Here is a 25,195-nt window from a genome sequence, read left to right as displayed (position 1 = left end):
TTGGCATGTGGGATTTTCCCGGACCAGGGATAAAACCCACGTCCCCTGCATTGGCAGGCGGATTCTTACCCACAGCCAGGGAAATCTTCATGCTTGACTCTTGTTTCTTGCCCCAGTGTGTTCACTGGTGGATCTTGGTGCTTCTCTGTTGCTGAGCTTTGGCTTCTGTTCTCCAGTATCATTCCTCCACCATCCCTTTCTTTATGCTGTTCTGGCTGCTCTAGGTCCACACCCCAGCCCATCCAGCCAGTTTGCCGTGGAGAAAGCCTTCATCTCTTTTCAGAGTTGCCATCATGCAAGAAAAGATTCATGAACAAGGAATGTCATTGCCAGTTAACTGAATCATTAACTGAAGTGAGATGTTTCTGTGGAGCACTGAGCTGAATGGGACCCGGGATAAGAGTTTCAACTGTGTTAGTCACAGCGGAGGGGTCAGACTGGCAGAGGAAACAGAAGCAGCTCAGGGTCTGCAGTCACATTTGTTCAGCAGTTTAGGGGCAATTTTCTAAAAATAGGTCAAATCTTTAATGAAAAATAAACTTTTCCTCTGTAACCACAGTAAATGTCTATTTATTGAAAGTCAATTTGAATGAACCTGGCTGAGCCACAGAAAATTCTCAGTTCCACTTAGAATTCCACAAAGGATTCTCTCGCTAGCACAGTATTGGGGATGTTAACCAATAGTCTGTAATGTGATGATTTACTTCCATGTCATCCAGTAAATTATGCAACAACCCAGAGGCAACTCATCATGCCTTTTGGTCTTGCAGGCTTCAAAGGGAGCCATCCCCCTGAGCGAGGTCAGTGACAAAGTCTAACCTTAACTCACTAAGTCGTGCTCCTCAATTACTGGGAAATAAGCTGTGTCTTCCTCAAAGGGAGCCAAAGCCAAAGGAATGTGTATTTGAAGGAATAATTTCTACTGCTCTTGGAAATGGATAACTTTCCAGTTTCTTTTCAAGAAAAGAAGATGTAGGTGCTGTTAGTGCAGAACTCCGTTGCAGCATCTGTTCAGAGAGCAGGAGTGTGGAAATGGACACACACACACTCACATGTACATTAAATTGCAATTTAGAGTGATTTAGGGGAAAAAATGATAATCTTAGGAGAAAATGAATCAGTTTGTCCTTGATTTGAATGTTTCACTGTTGCTGCTCATATAGTTCCAGAGAAAGCAGAGTCCAAAATAGAGAAGGTCCTGAGAGGCAGCAAAAATGAGAGGAACTAAGGGTAAAGGTGTGAATCTAGAATCAAAACCAAGAATTGAGGAGCCTCACCTTGTTGGGCTTGAAGAGGAGGAGAGAAACATAGAGACTGAGGCAGAGAGAGGATTGATATAGAAAATAACAAAAAGAATAGCAAATGGCAGGTGGATGGCTACTAAGTTGATTTTTTGAGAAACAAAGCTTTGTATTGAAGAAATAATGTGTCCTCTTATAGGGGTAACATATGTTACTAAGTAGCTGGGTGTTATGGGCTTCCCTGGTGGCTCAAACTTAAAGAATCTACCTGCCAATGCAGGAGATGCGAGTTCCATCCTCTGCCTGCTAGTCCAGGAGGAGGAGTTGGTACCTATAGTGTAGTATTGACAGCTGAGCCCAGCGTGAACCATTTACATCTTCCTGAGCACTAGAATCCTAGTGTCTGGGACTGGGAGCCCCTGGTTGGTCGGTTGACTTTTTCGTGTTGTTCTGGTTAGCAGACTGTATGCTACGGGAAGAAACCCACACAATTGGATGGATTTGGATAAGTGTAATTTAAAACATTTAAAAAAGTGGTCTGTAACTATTGTCACTGGCTTGTCAGTGACAACGCAGGAGATGTGGGTTCAATCTCTGGGTTGGGAAGATCCTCTGGAGAAAGAAATGGCAACCCACTCCACTATAGTCCATGGGGTTGCAAAGAGTCGGACATGACTTAGCGAGTAAACAACAGCAGCAATTCATGTATTGTTATGAATTTCCTGGTGATAAAGGAAAATAAGATGAGAACAGGGACTTTTATGTGTTAGTTTTCTTTTAACATGATGACACATGAGATGTAAATCAAAACAAGTCTATTACAAAATGTGTGTAGGACCCCTGGAACTACTAAAAGCAATGTGTGCCAAACTTCAGACCCTAGAAATTAGCCTGTTAACTGCTGTCATGAAGAAAGCAGTTTTAAAGCTGAACTTTGAGTGAGCCATCAAGGTCAGACATCAGTGAAGGCTGGAATGAACGTTGTAGACCGGTGGGTGTGCCACCCAGTTCAGGGAACAGTGGCTGCTCAGCTTTCTACCTTCACGGGTGAGGACGTGTCTCCCAAGTGTTAAATCTCTCTCCTCTCCATCTCTGTCTTTTAAATTGGCTGAACACACATACCATGTTTAAGTAGAGGAGCATTAAAAATCAATGAACTCGTACATACTGATTGATAATGATGGCCCCTGTATGGCCCTGACATTTGAATTTAGCTGAAGACTTTTATCTCGGAATATTATTCTGCTTCTTTCTCACTCTGGCTCATTTTGGTGCAATAACAGAGCGCGCACTCGAAACCATTTGAAGTGACTAAAGGATTCTGAGGGGTGGTTACTTCAGAAAAATTGGCATTTCAGAGAGATGTGTTTTTTCCCCTATCTTTGTTGATGTTTGAAGTCTTCAAAGCATCACTCTGATCAGAGAAAAACATTTCTTGTGAAGCAGTTCTCTCTGAGAAGGCAATGATTGGAGACTGGCCGGCTGTTGACTCAGATCTCTTCTAGAAGAAGTCGTTTTCACAGAAGGTATTTCAGGCTGAGGCCTGGGGCTTGAAAGATTTAGCTTCAGTTCAGAATACGTAAATACAAAGTTAACTCAGCTTTGCAATAAGCTTCAGAGTCAATAATAAATGGAGTATTTCTTGAAATACCTCGAGGCAGTCAAGTTTTGAGTCCACAGTGCTCATTGGTGACCCTGTCCTGGGTTTATAGGTTCTGATTGCAGCTCTTACATATGATCACACACACAGGGAATGGGAGGAAAGAGAACCTTCTGTTTCTCAGTCAACTGGTTTATTATTTCTAGTCTCCTTTCTTGCATACAAAATTGTAGCTAAATAATCATCTCCAAATGCAGAAGCTTGGACTTCAGAAGTCATGTGGTTATTTATGAACATTCTCTGTGTGCTTGGAGCTGTGCTGAGTGTTTTCATGAATGATCTTATTTACCTCATATCACCCCGGAATACTGTTATCACCTTCATCTCTGTTATTCACAGGTGGAAACTGAGCTTGAAAAGGAAGAGCAGTTGGGTTGTTTGGGTCTTGGGTAGCAGAGACTGGACAAGAACCAGCCTTTGGATGCAGTCTGTCCTTGAGCTTCATCTTCTTTTTGAAAAATCATAGGCTCCTCTGACTAAGAAGTTTCCCTTTCACTCCATCTCAGGGAAATCTAAGAAAAATGCACCTCACAAATAATTATAAGGGATTCTCATGAAGACTTGGCTCTAGACATTTTTCAGGTGCAACAAGCAATATGAGTACTGCCATATTCCCTCCTGTAAACCCGTGAGAAGGTCTAGTGAGAAACCATTATATAGATTAAAAATCTCATGGCTCATATGACTGGCACTTTTTTATATAAAAACAGCATGTGGATGTTATTTTAAAAAAACAGGACAATCCTAATAGGATCAGGGTTAACCCATTTAGGGAAATCAAACAGTGTTTGAAGAGATAGGAAAATAGAACTTTAGAAGGCAAATTTCTTTCCTTTTTATAATTCTATTTATTTATTCATGGCTGTGTTGGGTCTCCATTGCTGTGCAGGCTTTTCTCTAGTTGCAGCAAGCAGGGGCTGCTCTTCATTGCGGTGCAAGGGCTTCTCATTGTGGTGGCTTCTCTCGCTGTGTAGCACAGGCTCTGGGGTGCGCTGGCTTCAGCAGTCGCAGTTTCCGAGCCTTGGCGCGTAGGCTCGGTAGTTGTGGCACATGGGATTAGTTGCTCTGTGGCATGTGGGATCTTCCCGGGCCAGGGATAGAACCCGTGTCTCCTGCATTGGCAGGCAGTCTTTACTGCTGAGCCACCAGGGAAACTAGAAGTCAAATTTCTGACTTGGGTTCTGATCTAGCAAGCCATTTAATTTTTCCCAGCTCTGATTTCCAATTCATATGTGAGTGGATTGAATTAGAATCTTGTGAGATTTGACTCTTCTGGAGTCAGAGAACCTCTTAGGAGAATGCACCAGTGAAATTTTATAGGAGTCCCATGGGTCCTCTAAAGTCTGTGGATTTCTAGGTTTTTATTGGAACCCTGAATTAGTTACTATCATGTGGGTTTCCCCCTCATGATTGGATTAAGTCTGTGTCAGTGTTGTGTGAACCTTTGTGGGTAGAAGCCTCTGAGTCACAGACGGTGATGCTTTGATCGATTGGTGCTATTCACGTCACATTTGCTCAATGTCCTGGGTTATATGCTGGCTCTAGGGTCTACTGATGACTAGAATTTCTGAAGAGGTGGCTGTGGGACTGGGAAGAGGGCACGTGGCCTTGGAATTGTCAGACCCAGATTATCTGGAATCTTCCTTAACCTGTCTGACCTCAGTTTCTCCTTTTGTGTAAAGAATGAAGAATGTCTCATGTGATTTTATGTGGCATTTAAAGGAAATAACAGATGATTTGACAAAGGTAAATCAACTGCTAGATGGCAGTGAGCTTGGCAAAAGCTCCTCACGTGTTTGCTGGTTGCTCAAACACTTCCAGTGGGTGGTGTCTGGCAGACTATGAGTTCTCAGGAGGTACAACTTGGCCAGTGAGGGAGACTGCCGTGAGCTGATGGGAATGGTCTCTTGGGACTGTGGTAACCAATAGTGCGTAACTGGAAACCACGGGATCTGGGGAGGCTGCCTGAGAAGGGAGATAAACTTGAAAATCACTGTTGCCACAGGAAGAAGATGGGCTTAAACTTTTGAAAAATCAGAGGCATTCTTTGCTCTTTGGAGGGCTCAACAAGCAGCAAAGGGAGTTTTTTGATGAAAAAGCCTCAATCTAATATATTTAACATATAATCAGTTAGCATATAGTAACACCATGATTCATTATAGAGATATACTTGGGAAGCATTTCAGAACATTTCTTCATTTGTTCACTTTTTCTTATTATGTTACGGCAGACATAGAATTTTTTTTTTTTTTTTTTTTTAGGTATTACAGATTATCTCCTTTTTATTTTTATCTTTTTTATTTTTGGCCACAACAGGCAGCATGTGGGGATCTTAGTTCCCCTACCAGAGATAGAACCGGTGACCCCTGCATTGGAAGTATCGAATTCTAACCACTGGACTGCTAGAAATGTCCCCATAAGAGCTATTTGAAAGAGATGTATATCCTTTTTGCATGAACAGATCCAGCAGGTTTTGACGGTTGTTTGGGTTTATCTGGAGGCCTTCCTATCTCTGCTTCTGTTGTCTTCTTTCCTCTTGTAGAGGTTGTGTCTAATGTCTTAGCTCTGGAAGAATGAACTCAGTTTTTCTCTTTTTCGAAGCTTAATTTTCTCTTTTTAAATGCTTGTAATTTATGCATATTTTAAGTTATCGATGAGATTCCCATCTTGCTCATGGCCGGTCGACAATTAATCTGTTCTGTTCTGCTTTTATTTTCAGATTGAAGAATTTCGAAGGCTGAGGACACACGTGAAGGGGGCAGAGCTCGTGGAGGGCTGTGACGGGATTTTGGGAGACAATTTTAGACCCACGCAGCCGCTCAGTGACAGAGTCATTAGAGCTGCGTTTCAGTAGCCAGAGAAAACAGGAGCTGAGAGTACGTGTGGGTACTTCATCTGGGTACGTGTGGATTAAATGAGGAAAACAGGCACACAGTTGAGCCTGCACGTGAAAGCAGCTCTCATGATGAACCTGTTAATTTTGCAATGTGAATGCACTTCATTGAAATTTAGGACACATTCTCAAGCCCCATTCATTACAAGTCAGGTGGTTTGTAAAAATTTCACACCCTTTAGGGAAAAATCTACATTCCTTATGTTTTTCCAGCAGTGCAGCCTTTCATTCTATTGATAGGTTTTGCTTTAATATCAGCTTTCATAAGGGAAGGCACTTGAGGCAGGGTAATGATACGCAAGTACTTCTTCTTTGGTACTTTGCTGTGTTGTTGTAGCTTGAAACTGCAGCTGTTATCTCCTGATGAATGGGGAGCATGAAGGAAGGGGCTGGGAGTTGTTGAGCCTCAAAGCTGGCCACTTGTCCAGTGCAGATTGGTCATCTTGCTTATTGGGGTAGGTAGTGAGGGTAGATCAGGCCAGAGTGATAATACTTACCCTGTGTAAGTGATTTTATTCGATAGATCAAGAAGCACTTGGTGATTATATAAATGCAGCATGTTTCTTTACTGATGGAATATTCTAATAATCTATACATTTTAATATATTGGATTCAATGTATGTGTTACTTACCCTTAAGGAGCTAACAAAATAAACATCACAAACAAGGAAAATATAAAATGTATATAAATGCCTGTGTACTGGGTTACTTCTTCACTTTGTAGATTGACCAGGATCACATACCTAGGTCAGTGTGTTGCTATGAAACCGCTGCTTCCTGTGAGAGCAAAGTGCCTATTGGAACAGTTTCCGAGGAGTCAGCACAGAGCTCTGACTGTTTAGTGGTCTGTTGGGAGTGTGTCTTCTCACCCTATGTCAGTGTTCCAGTGGATGGGGGAGTCACAGAGGACCTGAAATCTCTGGCCTCCAGCAGCTCACAGTCTGGGACTTCCTTGGTGGTCCAGTGGTTAAGACTTACCTTCCTGGAAGAGTGTGTGGATTCCATCCTGGTCAGGGAGCTAAAATCCCACATTCCTCATGGCCAAAATAACAAAGTGTAAAACAGAGGCAATATTGTAACAAGTTCAGTAAAGACTTCAGAAATTGTCCACATCAAAAAATATTTTAAAAAACAGAGCTTAAGCCTGAGATGGTGAGCAGGACAATGTAAAAACATTTCAAAAGTACAGTTACAAATTGTAATAAATTCTGTGAATGAGAAGAACAAAAAAGTGGAGTGGAGGAGATTTTGGCTAGAGGGAATATCTTTGCAAAGATCCTCGAGGGTCCCCTCTCTGTGGAGATGGTAAGACTTTGGTGCGCTGAGATACCTGAAAGAAGCCCCCTGAGTCTGGGGTGTGGAAATGAAAGGGAGAGTCAGGCGGGGCCCTGTCTTCAAGGGCTTTGTCAGCCGAGTTAGATGTCTTTATCTCATTGTCAATGTGTTGACGTCTAAGGGTTCTCAAGGGAGTGGCCTGACCCCTGTATATTCTCAGTAGATCACAGTGGCTGGAGAATGAATGGACTGGATTACTCTGGGCCAGGCTGGGGGAGTAGAAAGGTATTTTAGAAGTCCATTGGGTAACCAAGGTGCAAGGCATGGAAGCTTGGGTACCAGACTAGGAACAGTGCGGATGGAGAGAGGTTTATGTTTGTGAAAGAGTCTTGAAAGTGATATCTAGGGGTAAGTTGCATGTGAGTGAGAGGAGATGGAATTATCAATGATAACAGCTGGGGTTTGGGGCTTTAGAAACTATAGGCAGAGTGACAACAGGGAAGCTGGATAGGTTCTGTCTGAGATGGAGAGATAGAGAGGACTGAGAGTGGCTTGTCAATCACAACAGTGGGTGGACCCGCCACGAAGGAAGCTGGAATTTCAAAAGTGGAGATCAGAAAAGAGGTCTGAACAGAATGTGGGAGTTGTGGGCATAGATTATGTGTGTCTGCATGTGTGTGTACAAATAATGTTCTAATAATACACGGGGATGACCTCACGTGTTCATAAAACCTTATGTGTTGCTTTATGATAAGTTAACCAAAGCACCAGGAAGTTAGGTCATTTGCCCAAAGTTGCTGAGCAGTGGAAGTGGAAGTTGGACTCGGGCAGCCTGACTGACAGAGCCCTCTGTCATAAGCAGTAAGGGTCAGAGATCAGGGAGCATCTCCACACTCGGGCCCTCAGGATAGCAGGAGGATGAGGGATGTAGGTTGCACAGGGCAGAAGTGGAGTTTGAAGGGAGGAGGCGGCGATACCTTGTAATGAAGCAGCTTCCCCCTAGCTATCTGTTTTACTCATGGTAGTGTACATGTGGGGCTTCCCTGGCCGCTCAGCAGTAAAGAAGCTACCTGTAGCAAGAGACCCGGGTTCAGTCTCTGGATCGGGAAGATCCTCTGGAGCAAGGCACTCCTCCAGTATTCTCATACATATAGTATTCAGTATGGAGTGGAGTGTACCCACTCCAGTATTCTTTCCTGGAGAATGCCATGGACAGAGAAGCCTCGTGGGCTACAGCCCATGGGGTCACACAGAGTCGACACAACTGAAGTGACTCAGCAGCAGCAGCAGCAGCAGCAGCATCGGTGGCGTATATGTGTCAGTGCTGCTCTCTCACTTCATCCCACCGCCTCCTTTCCCCTTGCTGTGTCCACACCTTCATTCTCTAAGTCTGCGTCTCTATTCCTGACCTGCAAATAGATTAAGCTGTACCATTTTTCTAGATTCCATATATATGCATTAATGTATTTGTTTTTCTCCTTCTGACTGCACTCTGTATGACCATCTCTTGGTCTGTCCGTATCTCTACAGGTGACCCAGTTTCGTTCCAAATGAAGGCTTTTTTTTTTTTAAACGAGAAATACTGGAACTTTCTATATGAGGGGTGGGGAATGAGCCAGTAGGTAGGCAGGGCTGAAGATGCTGTTTCTCGAGAGGCTAATTCTAGCAGTAAAGTCTGTGAAAAGTTGCCAGGGGATGGAATTCTAAGCACAAGTGGAGGCTGACTTTTGTTAAGGGAATGGACACGTTCCATGCATTCAGAGAAAGGAAGGAGGTGGTGGTTTATAGACAGCATTTTGTGACTTGCTTTACCGTTTAAGGGGGATTGGGGAAGAGCTGGGAGTCGGGGAGGGAAGCTGAAGAAGCTGGGAGCAGAGGGTGGGGGGAGGGGTGCAGGCAGGACTCATTGGAGGGCAGGCAGAGAGGCACAGTGAGGCTGGTGAGCATGAGTTTGTGAATTTATCCAGTGCAGGTTTGGTATACTCTTCTGTGAATATCAGTAACCATAAATGACACTTTTTATGAAATGAGATGATTGGCTTGAGTTTTTGATCCTTATCTTGCCCTCCATGCAAATTGCCTCTCTAAATATCTAAATAATCATCCCTATGTTATCTCTGTCTTACACACACACACACCCTTAAATGTTTATGAGAAGACTGCATCTATTTCAGATACATATGCTTCGTATTCATTGTATGATAAGAAGACAATGTGTAATTCTCAAAGTTTTCAATTAATTACAGTATAGATATTTTAAGAGAGAGGATGGATTGCTATCCTTGTCTTGGTGGCTGAGATTCCTGAAAGGGGGTCATTTTTCCCCAGATTCTTAAGAATGGTGAGAAATTCTCTCAAAGATGAGTTCACTTCTGACTGTATCCTTTCATGAATACATTTTTGATCCTTTTATCTTGAAATGTGTAATACAAATCTAGTCATACTTCTACATAAGAATTATATTGGGAAATCAGACTTATGGATGTGTGCTTTTTATTTGATATTTAATAATGCCCTAAGGCAGGTAATTCAAATTTTATTAAAGTGAAATGATTTGACAGTCAGACTTTGAATTTAATGCATGAATGTTTCATTTAAGCTCTTAGAACTGAGAAGGAAAAAAACTTTTTTTCTGATAGCTTTCTAAAAAAATGTTCAAAATAATTCAGATTTATTTTAGCTATGCTTTACTAAAATAACTTTAGTTTGGGGATTTAAAATGACATTCATTTTTACATGACATGTCTAGACATCTGGAGGGTTTTGATAACCGAGACTTATTATTCCCATGAATTACCTGGGACTTTTTATATTACCATTTAAGAAGTATGAACTATGGTTTTGTACTTGTTTGAAGAGTTCACATGTAACTCATCCAGATCCAAGGCTAGTTCAGATTTCTGGGAGCCAGTTTACCCATCGAACTTTATGGGTGTAGGAGAACCAAACCGTAGGCACAGCAAATCAGAAATAAGACCAAGCTTTCTGACCAGTTTCTTTGCTGCCCTTGGCATAATAATGTGACTTCAAAGACCCAGAAAGGGCCTCTGCCCAAATATGCGGGTAAATTTGACACAGGGATCTTTCAGAAATACTTACTTTTTTCTTCTTCCATTTTTTCGTTTTCTAATCTATTGGGAGCACACTTACCATTTCCGCTTTTAAGGGAGGGAAAGGAGATGATCTAGAATTTTTTGACATTGGTTTTTACAGAAAACAATTATGATTAGCTATAGTTACTGCAAACATGTGTGCAGTTTAACAATATTTGAGTCACAGGGGATTCAGGCAAATATATGAACAGTCAGGATAGCTTTCTAAAAACTGACTCATATTTAATGAAACAAACAGGCAAGTAATTATTTCATTGGAAGGTTAGTATTATAGTGTTTGATGCTACCTGTGACATTTATTACATCTAAGAAGACGATGTTATAAATTGCAAAAGTACACATGGGGAAGAGTTGAGTACAGTCTGAACATGACTTCAGGTTCTATCATAATATTGATATTAACCTTCAAATGAAATAATTACTTGCCTGTTTGTTTCATTAAATATTAGCCAATTATTAGAAAGCTATTCTGTTTAAAAATTTGCCTATTTCCCCTGTGACTCAGTTTAATTGTTAAGCAGAACACATGTTTACAGTAACTATAGTTATAATTATTTTCTGTAAAAACCAATGCCACAGAATTCTAATTAAGGGGAAACTATAAGTGTGCTCCAAATAGATTAGAAAAAAAGAAAAAAGTAAGAAGAGAAAAGATAAGTAAGTATCTCTGAATGATTCTTGTGTCAAACTTACCCTCATATTTGGGCAGAGACCTTTTCTGGGTCTTCGAAGTCACATTCAGACTATACTGAATTCTTCCTCATGTATACTTTTGCAGTTAATAACGTTGTCTTCTTAAGTTTAATAAATACTATAGCTAGCATCAATTTCTTATCAGTTTTCTTTTATAACCTGACAAAGTTGGAGGTTAGAAAAGGCCAAGCCATTATGGAAAAGGAGGGGCTGTGTGGGGAAGGGATAATGTCAACTCTGAATGACCAAGTAGGCAAAAGCTATTATCCTTCCAGGATAAATGGAAATCTCAGAGCCATATTTTTAGTCAATAGAACTTGGACTTGACTCACTCTAATAATTTAATATGATATACAGCATTAGGGTGAGAAATGAGAGCTCAATGGATATAGCTGTTTTCTATTTACTATATCATATAGAATTGTCCAAAAATGAATGAATTTCCTAAAGGACTTCAAAATGATTTCAAGAAAAGGCCAAAATACCAAGGGTACTCAGCCCATCTATTATGTGTTTATTATATGATATAAAAGTTGTTATTAACCCAAGAATGAAAAATATCAAAACTGAATAGACATTTCTTCAAGATGACCAAAGAAGGAAAATAATCCTTACTTCCATATCTGTCTCTTTTTTTGTGTGTATTGAAATGTTAATAATTTATTGAGGGTAAGATTGCTGAAATGATTTATCCCTCCCCCTTCACTTGAATTTAAACAAAATTGTATTTGGGAGGAAGAAAAGAAAACATTTTGAGTCATGGGTCAGCTTTTATGTTGAACATTAATATGTTAGGATACCTTAAGTATAATAGATTTTGTTATTTTAAACTTCATATGTTTTCCATAAGAAAGACACCAAGACCAGGTTCATCTCACCTAAACATGTTGTACTGTGTCTCTTTCCTCATGGATGCTCATTATTGGTATTTCCTCAAAGCAATTTTTAAATTTTGTTTTTCCAGTTTGGGGCTTATTAAGAAAAGATTATTCACAAAGAAGCATTCATTTCATTTTCCACCGTCAGTTCTTTCCAGCTCTTCTTTTCCATGATGAAGTTCATAGATACTTTGTTGTTATTCAGTCGCTCAGTCATGTCTGACTCTTTGCAACCCCATGGACTGCAGCATGCCAGGCTTCCCTGTCCCTCGCCATCTCCTGGAACTTGCTCAAATTCATGTCCATTGAATTGGTGATGCCATCCAAACATCTCGTCTTTTGTCATCCCCTCTGTCAAAACTTAGGAAAGCATGTTTGTCGTAACCCAGAAACTATGAAAACCCAGCACATAAAGGGACCTTGCCAGAGGGCACTTGCTGTTGGAGTCCTCATGGTTCAGCCTAGTGGGCCTCCTCTCTTTGTAGGTGAATCACCTACACCCTGAGCCTCTGTTACCCCCGAATGCAGATAACCCTCATTTATATGCCTGCACCAGGCCTCCCTGTTAAGCTCTGGAATTGGATGCCTAGCTGTTTGCATGACTTTTCTTCTGCATGTGCCAAAGACCTATATACTGAGTTTCAGACTCAGTATATAAAAGATTGAATTTATGATCTTCCTTTTTTTAAAAAAAAATTCTTTTGTTTCTATTCAAATCCACTTGGTTACTTTTGTGTGTTTTTCAAAAAATATTGAATTTTATTTATTTATTTGACTGCGCCAGGTATTAGCTGCAGCACATGGGATCTCTTTTAGTTGCAGCATGTGGGATCTAGTCCCCTGGCCAGGGATGCAACCCAGGCCCCCTGCATTGGGAGCATGGAGTCTTAGTCACTGGCCCACCAGAGAAGTGCCATGATCACGATTTGCAGACTAGCCTTTCTTCCAGTTTCCTCACGGTCCATCCATATTGCTGCAAATGACATTATTTCATTCTTTTTATGGCCGAGTAATATTCCATTGTGTATATGTAATACATCTTCTTTTCCATTCCTCTGTTGATGGACATTTAGAATGCTTCCACATCCTGGCTATTTTAAATAGTGTGGCAGTGAAAACTGGGGTGGATGCATCTTTTTAAATTATATATGTATGTATCTTTTTGAACTATCTCTCAGTGTATGCCCAAGAGTGGGATTGCTGGGTCGTATGGTAACTCATATGGAAAACTCAACAGCGGCCACAGGACTGGAAAAGGTCAGTTTTCATTCCAGTCCCAAAGGCAATGCCAAAGAATGTTCAAACTACCGCACAATTGCACTCATCTCACAGGCTAGTAAAGTAATGCTTAAAATTCTCCAGGCCAGGCTTCAGCAATATGTGACCCGTGAACTTCCAGATGTTCAAGCTGGATTTAGAAAAGGCAGAGGAACCAGAGATCAAATTGCCAACATCCGCTGGATCATTGAAAAAGCAAGAGAGTTCCAGAAAAACATCTATTTCTGCTTTATTGACTATGCCAAAGCCTTTGACTGTGTGGATCACAATAAACTGTGGAAAATTCTTCAAGAGATGGGAATACCAGACCACCTGACCTGCCTCTTAAGAAACCTGTATGCAGGTCAGGAAGCAACAGTTAGAACTGGACATGGAACAACAGACTGGTTCCAAATAGGAAAAGGAGTTCGTCAAGGCTGTATATTGTCACTCTGCTTATTTAACCTATATGCAGAGTACATCATGAGAAACACTGGGCTGGAGGAAGCACAAGCTGGAATCAAGATTGCTGGGAGAAATATCAATAACCTCAGATATGCAGATGACACCACCCTTATGGCAGAAAGTGAAGAAGAACTAAAAAGCCTCTTGATGAAAGTGAAAGAGGAGAGTGAAAAAGTTGGCTTAAAGCTCAAGATTCAGAAAACAAAGATCATGGCATGTGGTCTCATCACTTCATGGGAAATAGATGGGGAAACAGTGGAAACAGTGGCTGACTTTATTTTTTTGGGCTCCAAAATCACTGCAGATGGTGATTGCAGCCATGAAATTAAAAGACACTTGCTCCTTGGAAGGAAAGTTATGACCAACCTAGATAGCATATTCAAAAGCAGAGACATTACTTTGCCAGCAAAGGTCTGTCTAGTCAAGGCTATGTTTTTTCCAGCGGTCATGTATGGATGTGAGAGTTGGACTATAAAGAAAGCTGAGCGCCGAAGAATTGATGCTTTTGAACTGTGGTGTTGGAGAAGAGTCTTGAGAGTCCCTTGGACTGCAAGGAGATCCAACCAGTCCATCCTAAAGGAGATCAGTCTTGAGTATTCGTTGGAAGGACTGATGTTGAAGCTGAAACTCCAATATTTTGGCCACCTGATGCAAAGAGCTGACTCATTTGAAAAGACTGTGATGCTGGGAAAGATCGAAGGCAGGAGGAGAAGGGAATGACAGAGGATGAGATGGTTGGATGGCATCACTGACTCGATGGACATGGGTTTGGGTAGACTCCCAGAGTTGGTGATGGACAGGGAGGCCTGGCTTGCTGCGGTTCATGGTGTCACAAAGAGTTGGACATGACTGAGCGACCGAACTGAACTGAACTGAACTGAGGATAACTCTATTTTTAGTCTTTTAAGGAACCTTTGTATATTCTCCATAGTGGCTGTACCAATTTACGTTCCCACAAACAGTGCAGGAGGGTACCTTTTTCTTCACACTCCTCCCTTATTTACTGCTTGTAGTCTTTTTATGATGGCCATTCTGATCATTCTGATCCTTCAGTTTTAATTAAACAAACATGCCAGTTAAAACTAGTTTTGATAGCATACAATGCTAAAATAGTCTAGACAATGCCCAATATCTTATACAGAATCTGAAATATTTGTTGGATAATATGGAGGTTTCTCCTATCAAGAGATTTGACACTATGTAATATCATTCTCAGGCCTCCCTGGTAGCTCAGCTGATAAAGAAACCATCTGCATTGCAGGAGACCCTGGTTCAATCCCTGGGTGGGGAAGATCCCCTGGAGAAGGGATAGGCTACCCACTCCAGTATTAATGGGCTTCCCTGGCAGCTCAGATGGTTAAGAATCCACCTGCAATGTGGGAGACCTGGGTTTGATCCCTGGATTGGGAAGATCTCCTGGAGGAGGGCATGGCAACTTAACTCTAGTATTCTTGCCCAGAGAATCCCCATGGACAGAGGATCCTGATGGGCTACAGTCCATGAGGTCCAAAGAGTCAGACACGACTGAGCGATTAAGCACAGCAATACCATTCTCAGAATAAATTAATTGTTAAACTAATAAAACCATTTTGGTTTTGGATGAGTCTATTTTCTATCATGTCTGTATAGTCAAAGCTGTGATTTTTCCAGTATTCATTTACAGATGTGAGAGCTGGACCATAAAGCAAGCGGAGTGCTGAACAATTGATGATTTTGAACTGTGGCTCTGGAGAAGACTCTTGAGAGTCCCTTGAATTGCAAGGCGACCAAACCAGTCAATCCTAAAGGAAATCAACCCTGAATATTTATTGGAAGAACTGATGCTGAAGCTGAAGCTCCAGTACTTTGGTCACCTAATGCAAAGAGCCAACTCTTCGGAAAAGACGCTGATGCTGGGAAAGATTGAAGGCAGGAGGACAAGGGAATGACAGAATATGAGATGCTTGGATGGCATCACAGACTCAATGGACATGAGTTTGAATAAACTCTGGGAGATGGTGACAGGGAAGTCTGTGGGGTCGCAAACAGACACGGCTCATCGACTGAAAAAAAACAAATTTTCTATTACATTGCTTCTTTAAATGCCTGCACAATTTCTGAATTCTTATACTTTTAGTGGTTAGAAACTCATAAGTTTTGAGGGCTTGTCTGTAGAATATATTTTCAAAGACATCTTAGAAGCATGGAGTTGAATTGGATCTCAGAAAGTTATTTAATCTAGTCTTCTGCCTGAAGAGGCCTTCAGCTAAATTATTACAGATGGTTGATTTCCATATCTAGGAACAAGCAAACAAACCTTCATTGTATGAGATAACTACTTCAGAGGTTTTTTATTTTAACTCCTGCATAATGCAAAAGGAAAAATAAAAACAAAAAACCTCAAGAAATAGTCTCCTGGTAAAGTATGAACTGAATTGGAGCACCATTTTGATAGTAATATTTTTTATGGTTTACCATAAATGAATATTTTTGATGAATGTATTCCAAGATTTATGTTTTTCTTGTGTTAGCAGCATGTGAGATTTCCAGTAACCTTTATGGTACAGAGAAACTCATGTAGTTTTTCACAAACACGAATGAATGTTGATTCTAATTTTAGTCAGGGTACAACCAATGGTTCTCTAATGGTATCTTTTATTTCAATAATAATTATATTTAGTGGGTCCCAGCAATAAAATCACTGTAATGAGGAATAAAAGATTGTAAATATGAATAACACTGTTATTAATCATCTAAATTAGTCATTTATGGCACATTTCTGGACCTGAAATATTTCCATAGGAAATAATGCTAAAATCCACATTTACTTATAATTAGACATAATACAAACCTTCTCCTTAAAATAGTTGCTCAAATCCCAATTCAGCTTAATTTCATTGACTTTGATTTCTGGACTGAAAGCATTAAACTTGAACCTAGTGAAAAATGTGTAATATGTGCATTCAATTAAGAAGTAATTAGATACTCAATCACCCTTACAACACACTTGGGATTAGGGAAGAAGGAAGAAAAATGTGACTCACTGTTGTGTATAAAACAGTTTTGTTAATGAGTTGAGTGCTAATTGAGATTGAGAAAGTGTCAAAAAAGCATAAGGTAGATTGGCTTGGGAAGAACTTTAAAAGCTAAGTTTAGTGGTTTATGATACTTTGGTGCAGAAGAGTTGGATATGACTTAGCAGTTAAACAATAATAACATGTATGCAATATACAAAGCAACCTGATGTGTTCTTGAGTTTTGGTTAAAGTTTAAAAATGTGTTTATTATTTTATTTTGACTGTGCTGGGTCTTTGTTGCAGTTTATAGGCTTCTTGCGGCAGCTTCTCTTGTTGCGGAGCACGGTCTCTAGGTGTGTGGGTGTCAGTACTTGCGGCTCCCAGTCTCTGGAGCACAAGCTTAGTACTTGTGGCACACAGGCTGAGTCGCTCAGCAGCACGTGGGATCTTCCTGGACCAGGGATGGAACCCATGTCCCCTGCACTGGCAGGCAGATTTTTTTACCATGAACCACCAGAGAAACCCTACACCTTCATTCTAAGTAACACATTCTAGTGAGCGATGACAGGAAAGAATGAACGCTGTTTTGTGTTTCAGACCCTGGGCTATATTTTATCTCATTTAATCCTCACATTGATCTCGTGAGTCATGTTCTTTCATTTCCATTTTAGAAATAAAGACCCTAAGTCAGAGGGGTTGAGTAACTTGCTCAGGTCACAGACAGTACACTGCAAACCCAAGGTTCACATCCAGGTAGGTTTCACTGCAAACCCTGAGCTCTTTTCACTGCACATTTCAAATAACAAAGGGCAGATAATCCTTGCATATCTTTGCGTCCTTATCTCTCTTTTAAAAAAATTTATTAATTTATTTATTGGCTGCACCACAAAGCATGTGGGATCTTAGCTTCTTGACCAGGGGGGATTGAACCTGTGCTTTATACATTAGAAGGTAGAGTCTTGACCACTGGACCACCAGGGAAGTCCTTCCTTATCTCTTTAGATAGGTTCCTAGGATTGAGATTTCTAGGGAAAAAGGACATCCAAGCTTTCATTTTTGGTATCACACTGCTAATATCCCCAGTTGGTGCTCAGTCACTCAGTCGTGTCTGACTCTTTGTGACCCCATGGACTGTAGGCAGCCAGGCTCCTCTGTCCATGGGATTTCCCAGGCAAGATACTGGAGTGGGTTGCCATTCTCTTCTCCAGGGAATCTTCCCAACCCAAGGACTGAACCCACGTCTCTTGTGTCTCCTGAATTGGCAAGCGGATTCTTTACCAATAGTGCCACCTGGGAAGCCCCAATATCCCCTAAGTGTTAGGCTAATTTATGCTTGCATCATGGGTTCAAGGTGTTTTTGCCCTTTTAAAAATCAGTCACTTTATACTTTTCACCCCTTTCTCATCTCCTTTTTTACTCCTCACTGTCTTGAAATGTGTTCATCTCCATTTACCTATTGAAATTTCTGTGGCAAGATTCACTCTTTGATTTTCTTTCTGTTCTTTGTCCCTGTGTCTCTAAATAGAATACATGTTCGCGGCAGAAAATTCAAATAATACACAAAAGAATGAAGCAACAAGCGTCTCTCAAACCCTCCTCTCAGTGACAAGCACTGGGTTGAAAGTGGAGGCCCCCGGTGGCACAGCGGTGGATGGATGGCTTGGGTTCCATTCTGACTCCACCACCAGTTAGCTGTGTGACCTTGACAAAGTTACTGATATCTCTGAGTCTCATTCTTTCTTTTAAAAAAATTCTTTAATATTTTTTATTGTAGTATAAAGACTCTGCTTTTGGAGATTTTTTACTGAATTATCTTACTTAAAGAGGGACACGGCAGTGGGTTATCAATTGGCTGAACCAAACTCCCTGGAACAAAGGTCAGCCAAGCAACTCTGCAACTTCTAAGAGGGACACGCATGCACATGTGCTTTTTTATTTTTGAGAGCTTTTCAGGAAGTTCTTCAATGGTAATTTGATTTGCGCTCATTCCCTAGGGTGTCTTCATAGAAGATAATTTAAGGTTCAGAAATAGTCACATGAAAGATAGCATCTGTTATAATTATATTGAAATAGCTGATGATTTAGAAGACTTCTTAAGATTATGGCCTTACTTCAAGGTCTCATTATGAACAATGATCATTGGGTAATAGAAAATTTCCTTTTATAGTTAAACTTTCTTATTATTTATATATAGATAAATGAGTATTTGGAAGAAGTCCTAAGGAGGGAGAAAGTCAGCCTGATTACCTTTGTATATTCCAAATGTCATTTCTTTAGATTATTATACCAGATAAATTAAAAATTTTTTTTACAATATTGTGTTGGTTTCTGTCATACAACAACATGAATCAGCCATAATTATATATATATCCCCCTCCAGTTGAGCCTCCCTCTCCTTCCCCCATCCCAGCTCCCTAGGTGATCACAGAGCACAGAGCTGAGCTCCCTGTGTTTCATAGCAACTTCTCACCAGCTATCCGCTTTACACATGATAGCGTATATATGTTGATGCTATTTCTCCATTTGTCCCACTCTCTCCCTTCCCCACTGTGTCCACAAGTCCATTCTGTACATCTGTGTCACCTTTCCTTCCCTGCAAGCAAATTTATGTTCTGATTACCAAATGATAGAATTATTAGAGAAAGTTTAGAAAATATACACGGAGAAGGCGATGGCACCCGACTCCAGTACTCTTGCCTGGAAAATCCCATGGATGGAGGAGCCTAGTAGGGTGCAGTCCATGGGGTCGTGAAGAGTCGGACACGACTGACTTCACTTTCACTTTCACTTTCATGCATTGGAGAAGGAAATGGCAACCCACTCCAGTGTTCTTGCCTGGAGAATCCCAGGGACGGGGGAGCCTGTTGGGTTTCTGTCTATGGGGCTGCACAGAGTCGGACATGACTGAAGCGACTTAGCAGCAGCAGCAGCAGAAAATATACAAATGCATAAAAAGGAGCTTATGTATCAAATCATGCTAATCCATTAAATAGAAAGGCTTTTAGTTTTGTTTCCGTCATGAAGTGTGTTAAAATAACAGGAAAGAGTTTTTTTTTTTTTTTTAAAGTGTCAAAACTTACAAGAATAGAGAAAACAAAAGAAGAGACGGCAGGAACGGTATTTTGGAAGCAGGTGGCTGTGCGGGAATGGATTTATCACACACAAGGAACAAGGCTGTTTACATGACAGTATCTCTCAAAGTTCCAGGAATTGGTGGCAATGGATGTGTCTAGAAGTTGAAGGAGGCTCAAATCATCCGGACTTGTTAGTAGCTGTTGGAGAAGCAGTTACATCTCTAGGAGCCCTTCTAATCTGTGGTGAATCCCCATAAGTCCTTATGCTGTGATGAAGGGAGAGTTCCTCTCTTAGAGCACTGAGGCTCGATTGAGGGTTGGGAAACCTTTCTGAAGACTGGGGGATTAAGTAACATCTTTATTGTGCACCTCCTCCCCTACTCATCCGTCAGTACCCTGGCAGGAAGACGTCTACTCAAACAGCAGATGTGCTTGACCAAAGTAATCCAAGAAAACAGATGTGGGATCCAGGAAACAGGAGATCCCCAGAGTGATGGTGAAGTGAGGTGGCCAGCGTGGAGGGTGTGAGTCTGGATATTAGCAGGCGAGAAGGTTCTAGAAGAGCTTCCTCCAGAAATACAGAGTTGATAAACTGCATGATATGTCTTAACTTCTTGAGAGGAGAGTCAGACAATTGTAGGCAATTTGGGGTTGAGTACTTAGGTGAGGAAAGCTTGAGATAACGATTCATTCCAGAGAAAACAAAAAGTTGTGCAAGAAAGGAAAATGAATGATATATTAATACTGGTAGTTCAGCTCTGAATAATATTTCCGTGTTTGCTAAGTTACTTCAGTGGTGTCCGACTCTTTGCGACCCTGTGGACTGTAGCCTGCCAGGCTTCTCTGTAAACTGGAGTGGGTTTGAATTCCCTCCTCCAGAGAATTTTCCCAACCCAGGGATCAAACCTGCGTCTTTTATGTCTCCTGCATTCTCAGGTGGGTTCTTTACCATAACACCACCTGGGAAGCCGGATAATATTTACATCATCACAATAAAAGAAATTGAATATTGATCCAACCAAAATAGCTCTATACTGTATTGGGAGGTTGAAGGGAAGGGTTTACAGTGTGTGATGTGTGTGTGTGATGTGTGTGTGTGTGTGTGTGTGTGTCTAGAGGGGTGGTGGCTGACAGAAGGAAAAGAGGATCTGTCTATCTGTCTTTTGTCTAATTGATGTTTTGGACCATGGTAGCTTAATTTTTTTGCTTCCCTCATGGCTCAGATGGTAAAGAATCTACCTGCAATGCAGGAAACCCAGGTTTGATCTCTTGAGTTGGGAATATCCCTTGGAGGAGGGAACGGCAACCCACTCCATTATTCTTGCCTGGAGAATCCCCATGGACAGAGGAGCCTGATGGGCTACAGTCCATGGAATTGCAAGAATTGGACACAACTGAGTGATTAAGCACAGCGCACACAGCTTAATTTTTAGAATAATTGGATATATTCTTAAAATGAAATTGAATTACTTTCATAAACTTGGAATCTCCACCTCTAGAACACCCTTTCCCAAATGTGTTCTACAGAGCAGTGTTCCCTCAAGGTGTTTGTTAAATCAAGAGGTGACTGTTCCCGTACATTTGGGGAATCCTGAATATGATATTTTCCTTTTGGAGATTAACAATGCACATTAGCGTATTAGAGACAGATGATTTTGTATGAAAGAATCATGTTTTACTCAATTTGATTAGAGTTTTCACTGTTTTTTTGACTATAGATCCATTTTTTCCCACCTAACTTCCAGAGTTATGTGAAACATATTTGAGCAAGTGGCAGGGGGGCCTACAGTTTATTTTCCTTTTTCAAAAAATTCATGCATGCTGACCTTTAGGCTTCCTTTAAAAAGCTCTAAAATTCTGAGGCTTGACAATGTGGATCATCAGTTAGTTTTATGTCAGTCACTTTGATTTATAATTTGTTGGGTTATAGTTGTCAAATGCATATATAAACAGCATCCTATTTTACCTTCAAAATCATATCTTTGAGGCATAATCTTAAAATATTTGATCATGGCTCACTATCTTATTTGAAATTTAATTTGGAAATATATACCCTAGCATTATTAATGTTTTCTAATAAATTGTTCTATATAGGGAATACCAGACCACCTGACCTGCCTCTTGAGAAACCTATATGCAGGTCAGGAAGCAACAGTTAGAACTGGACATAGAACAACAGACTGGTTCCAAATAGGAAAAGGAGTACATCAAGGCTATATATTGTCACTCTGCTTATTTAACTTATATGTGGAGTACATCATGAGAAGCATTGGGCTGGAGGAAGCACAAGCTGGAATCAAGATTGCTGGGAGAAATATCAATAACCTCAGATATGCAGATGACACCACCCTTATGGCAGAAAGTGAAGAAGAACTAGAGAGCCTCTTGATGAAAGTGAAAGAAGAGAGTGAAAAAGTTGGCTTAAAGCTCAACATTTGGAAAACTAAGATCATGGCGTCTGGTCCTATCACTTCATGGGAAATAGATGGGGAAACAGTGGAAACAGTGGCTGACTTTATTTTTCTGGGCTCCAAAATCACTGCAGATGGTGACTGCAGCCATGAAATTAAAAGACGCTTACTCCTTGGAAGGAAAGTTACGACCAACCTAGACAGCATCTTAAAAAGCAGAGACATTACTTTGCCAACAAAGGTCCGTCTAGTCAAGGCTATGATTTTTCCAGCGGTCATGTATGGATGTGATAGTTGAAATATAAAGAAAGCCGAGTGCCGAAGAATTGATGCTTTTAAACTGTGGTGTTGGAGAAGACTCTTGAGAGTCCCTTAGACTGCAAGAAGATCCAACCAGTCCATCTTAAGGGAGATCAGTCCTGGGTGTTCATTGGTAGGACTGATGTTGAAGCTGAAACTCCAATACTTTGGCCACCTGATGCGAAGAGCTGATTCATTTGAAAAGACCCTGATGCTGGGAGGGATTGAGGGCAGAAGGAGAAGGGGATGACAGAGGATGAGATGGTTGGATGGCATCACCGACTCAATGGACATGGGTTTGGGTGGACTCCCGGAGTTGGTGATGGACACAGAGGCCTGGCATGCTGAGGTTCATGGGGTCACAAAGAGTCGAACACCACTGAACGACTGAAGTGAACTGAACTGATGTGAATATATACATACATGTGTGGTCATGTGTATGTACATATATACAAGGAAATCCATACATGTATCATGTATGAACAATTTTAAAGTATTGTATCATAGTTTATTAAAAAAGGAAATTGTGTAGTTTTTCTCTAGTTTTTTTTCCTACAGTGAATGTTCTTACACATAAATTTTTATATAATTAGGTGATTGTATCTCTATCATAAGTTTCAAGAAGTGTAATTCTGGGTGAAAAGTATATGCATAATTTTAATAGATATTTGTTGCCCAAAAAACTGGACTAGTTCATATTCAACAACTGTATGAACCAGTTGTGTTTCCCCAGCCCATCTGTTGTAACACGAGTAGATGTATTGAATGAAAATCTTAGCTGATATTATTTTCTAAATGAGAAGACTCTTAGTTATCTCAAAATGTCTGCTTGTTTCCTGTGTTATTCTGTATTTATTATTTCTTCATTTATTCAATAGAATTTGGGGACTAGGAAGAAGTGGTCTTTGTGCTTAGTTACCACCTGCCATTATTACACCCAAAATTAATGACAACAACTAAAAGCTTTATTTATTATTTTGCATGACATACACATTTTTTATTTAGAAAACAGTTCAAGCATTCATTTATTTGGCTTGAAAATACATGTTTCTATGAAATTTTGCATTAATAGATTCTGTCAAAGAAAGAAATGTGGAAAAATTGCAGAGGTGACAGACATGAGCATGAAGATATTTTTGAAATTTCCACATTTTCTTACAAAACTTCTCGTTGTTGCTGTCTCCTGTTGGACTGTAGAAAAGACTTTTCAGTTTGCTGTGGAAGAATATCAGTAACGTAATTGACTCCTTTTTTTTGCCTTGAAGGAGGAAGACAATGGTCCTATGGTGTTCTTGGATAAGAAACGGAAACTTTGAGCTGCAGCTTCGGTTTATCCTCAGAGCCTGCATTGTTTTCTTCGTCTAAGCCAACTGTGATGGACATCTGCGACAGTTGCCTGTACACGAGCTCTAATGAAATGTTAGAAATGGCTGTACATTCAAATGGAGCCCCATATTCTGTATCCACATCACTGCTGCTAGTATTCACATTTTTGCACTTACTGTTTATTGCTTATGTGTAGAGGAAATGAAACTAGTTTTCAGAGTTATTGTTAATATGAATGCATATATATCATGTATTAACACTGAGACAGGAAAAATACATTTCCAGCATTTGCAGTCCTTCATTTCCTGTCTCCAACAGAAAATTCACTCATTCGGAGAATAATGTAATTCTTGATAATAAAATGAAAGTTCTGATCAAGAGCAGCATACAGCTTCAAAATGGAATGTGAAGGATTAGTAAAAATCTTATCCTGTGTTACTTTTCAACCCTCATACCATGATTAATGTCAGGGTGATTTGTTATAAAACATAATTTGGGAGTTAATGCAAGAACATAATACTTACTTTATATATTACTTTCTTAGACGATTTAATTGAATATACGAATCTAATCGTACTTGACATATGAGAAGCTGTGGTTTCTAGAAATTTGAGAAAGGTGTAAGAAATAAACTGGATAAAAAGCAGATACTTTATTTTTATTTTATAGCTTTATTTTCCATAATAGAAACATAAATTTAATAGTATGGCATAATAATTAAGTGGTGTACATTTTATGTCTTTAAAATATTTTATTCTATAGGTTTCATATCAGTATATTGAGATATTTCTTTCGAAGATGATCAATATCTTTATTTTAATTAATATTAAGTGCTACTAGCAAATTTAAGCGTATGCTTAGATGCGATTAGATGTGGCAGAACGAGATAATTTATGTAAAGCAGTAGAGTGCCTGGCACAAAGCTAGTACTTAGTACATGTTATTAGTCGTCATTATAATTATTCTTGTAAAACTAATGACTTCAGTAACATAGACCCAATTTTGAGGGATTTCATGATACAAAATATCAAAGTTAGAAATAATACAGATGGAATTAGGAAGTATGTGTTGAGAGATTTTAGATGTGTTGGGTGGAGGTTGTAATAATGAAAAGCATTAAATGCAAATAAAAAAAAATCACACCAAATATCCCTGAAAATGGAAGCCAAGATGGTTCATGGTGGAGACTTGGGCAGTGGAGTCATAGCTCTGGAGCTGTGGGTGGGAATAGTGGTTTGCATCTTGTGGATTGACTCTCCTGCTTTTCAAGCAGTGTTCTGGGTCAGGCGAAGCCTCTGGTTTTTGTGGCTTGTCTCGCCCAGCATGAAACTTCCACCCTATGAATAAGCTGAGGTTAAGGTGAGCAAGGTCCTGGTATTCTCAGTCTGCCTCTGGGTGGAAAACCTCTGCTCTGTGAGTGGGGGTTGGGTGGAGGAAGGGGGCTTAGGGGCTCTTGAAAGTTAGCCTCTGTAAACCTTTTAAGGATCCTTTGATTGAGGTTTGAGGGAAGAAGGAACCCCATCTTCCTGGCCATACCCACCTAAAATGGGTATTTAATCCTACTAAACTGGAATGAGTGTGTTTATGGCTCAGATTCCAAATAATCTTACTGA

At 40.3% G+C, this 25,195-nt stretch overlaps 1 protein-coding gene across 4 annotated transcripts in view; it reads left to right on the top strand.

Moving 5' to 3' along the window:
- CA8 (carbonic anhydrase 8) overlaps nt 1-24,228 on the top strand; it is an 82,009-nt gene extending 57,781 nt beyond the window's left edge. The window contains exons 8-9 of one of the 4 annotated variants that reach the window (XM_019974035.2): nt 5,621-5,777; nt 23,522-24,228. In XM_019974035.2, coding sequence (XP_019829594.1) covers nt 5,621-5,755 — 135 coding nt within the window. In that variant the 3' untranslated portion in view covers nt 5,756-5,777; nt 23,522-24,228. Of the gene's footprint in view, nt 1-5,620; nt 5,801-15,125; nt 20,559-23,521 lie in introns of those variants that run through there. The other 3 variants (XM_019974034.2, XM_070802567.1, XM_070802566.1) reach the window with 3 other exon arrangements.
- Nucleotides 24,229-25,195: the final 967 nt, after the last annotated feature.

The sequence above is a fragment of the Bos indicus genome, chromosome 14, assembly GCF_029378745.1.
Source record: "Bos indicus isolate NIAB-ARS_2022 breed Sahiwal x Tharparkar chromosome 14, NIAB-ARS_B.indTharparkar_mat_pri_1.0, whole genome shotgun sequence".
NCBI lineage: Eukaryota > Metazoa > Chordata > Mammalia > Artiodactyla > Bovidae > Bos > Bos indicus.
This window is presented reverse-complemented; position numbering and strand designations above follow the sequence as displayed.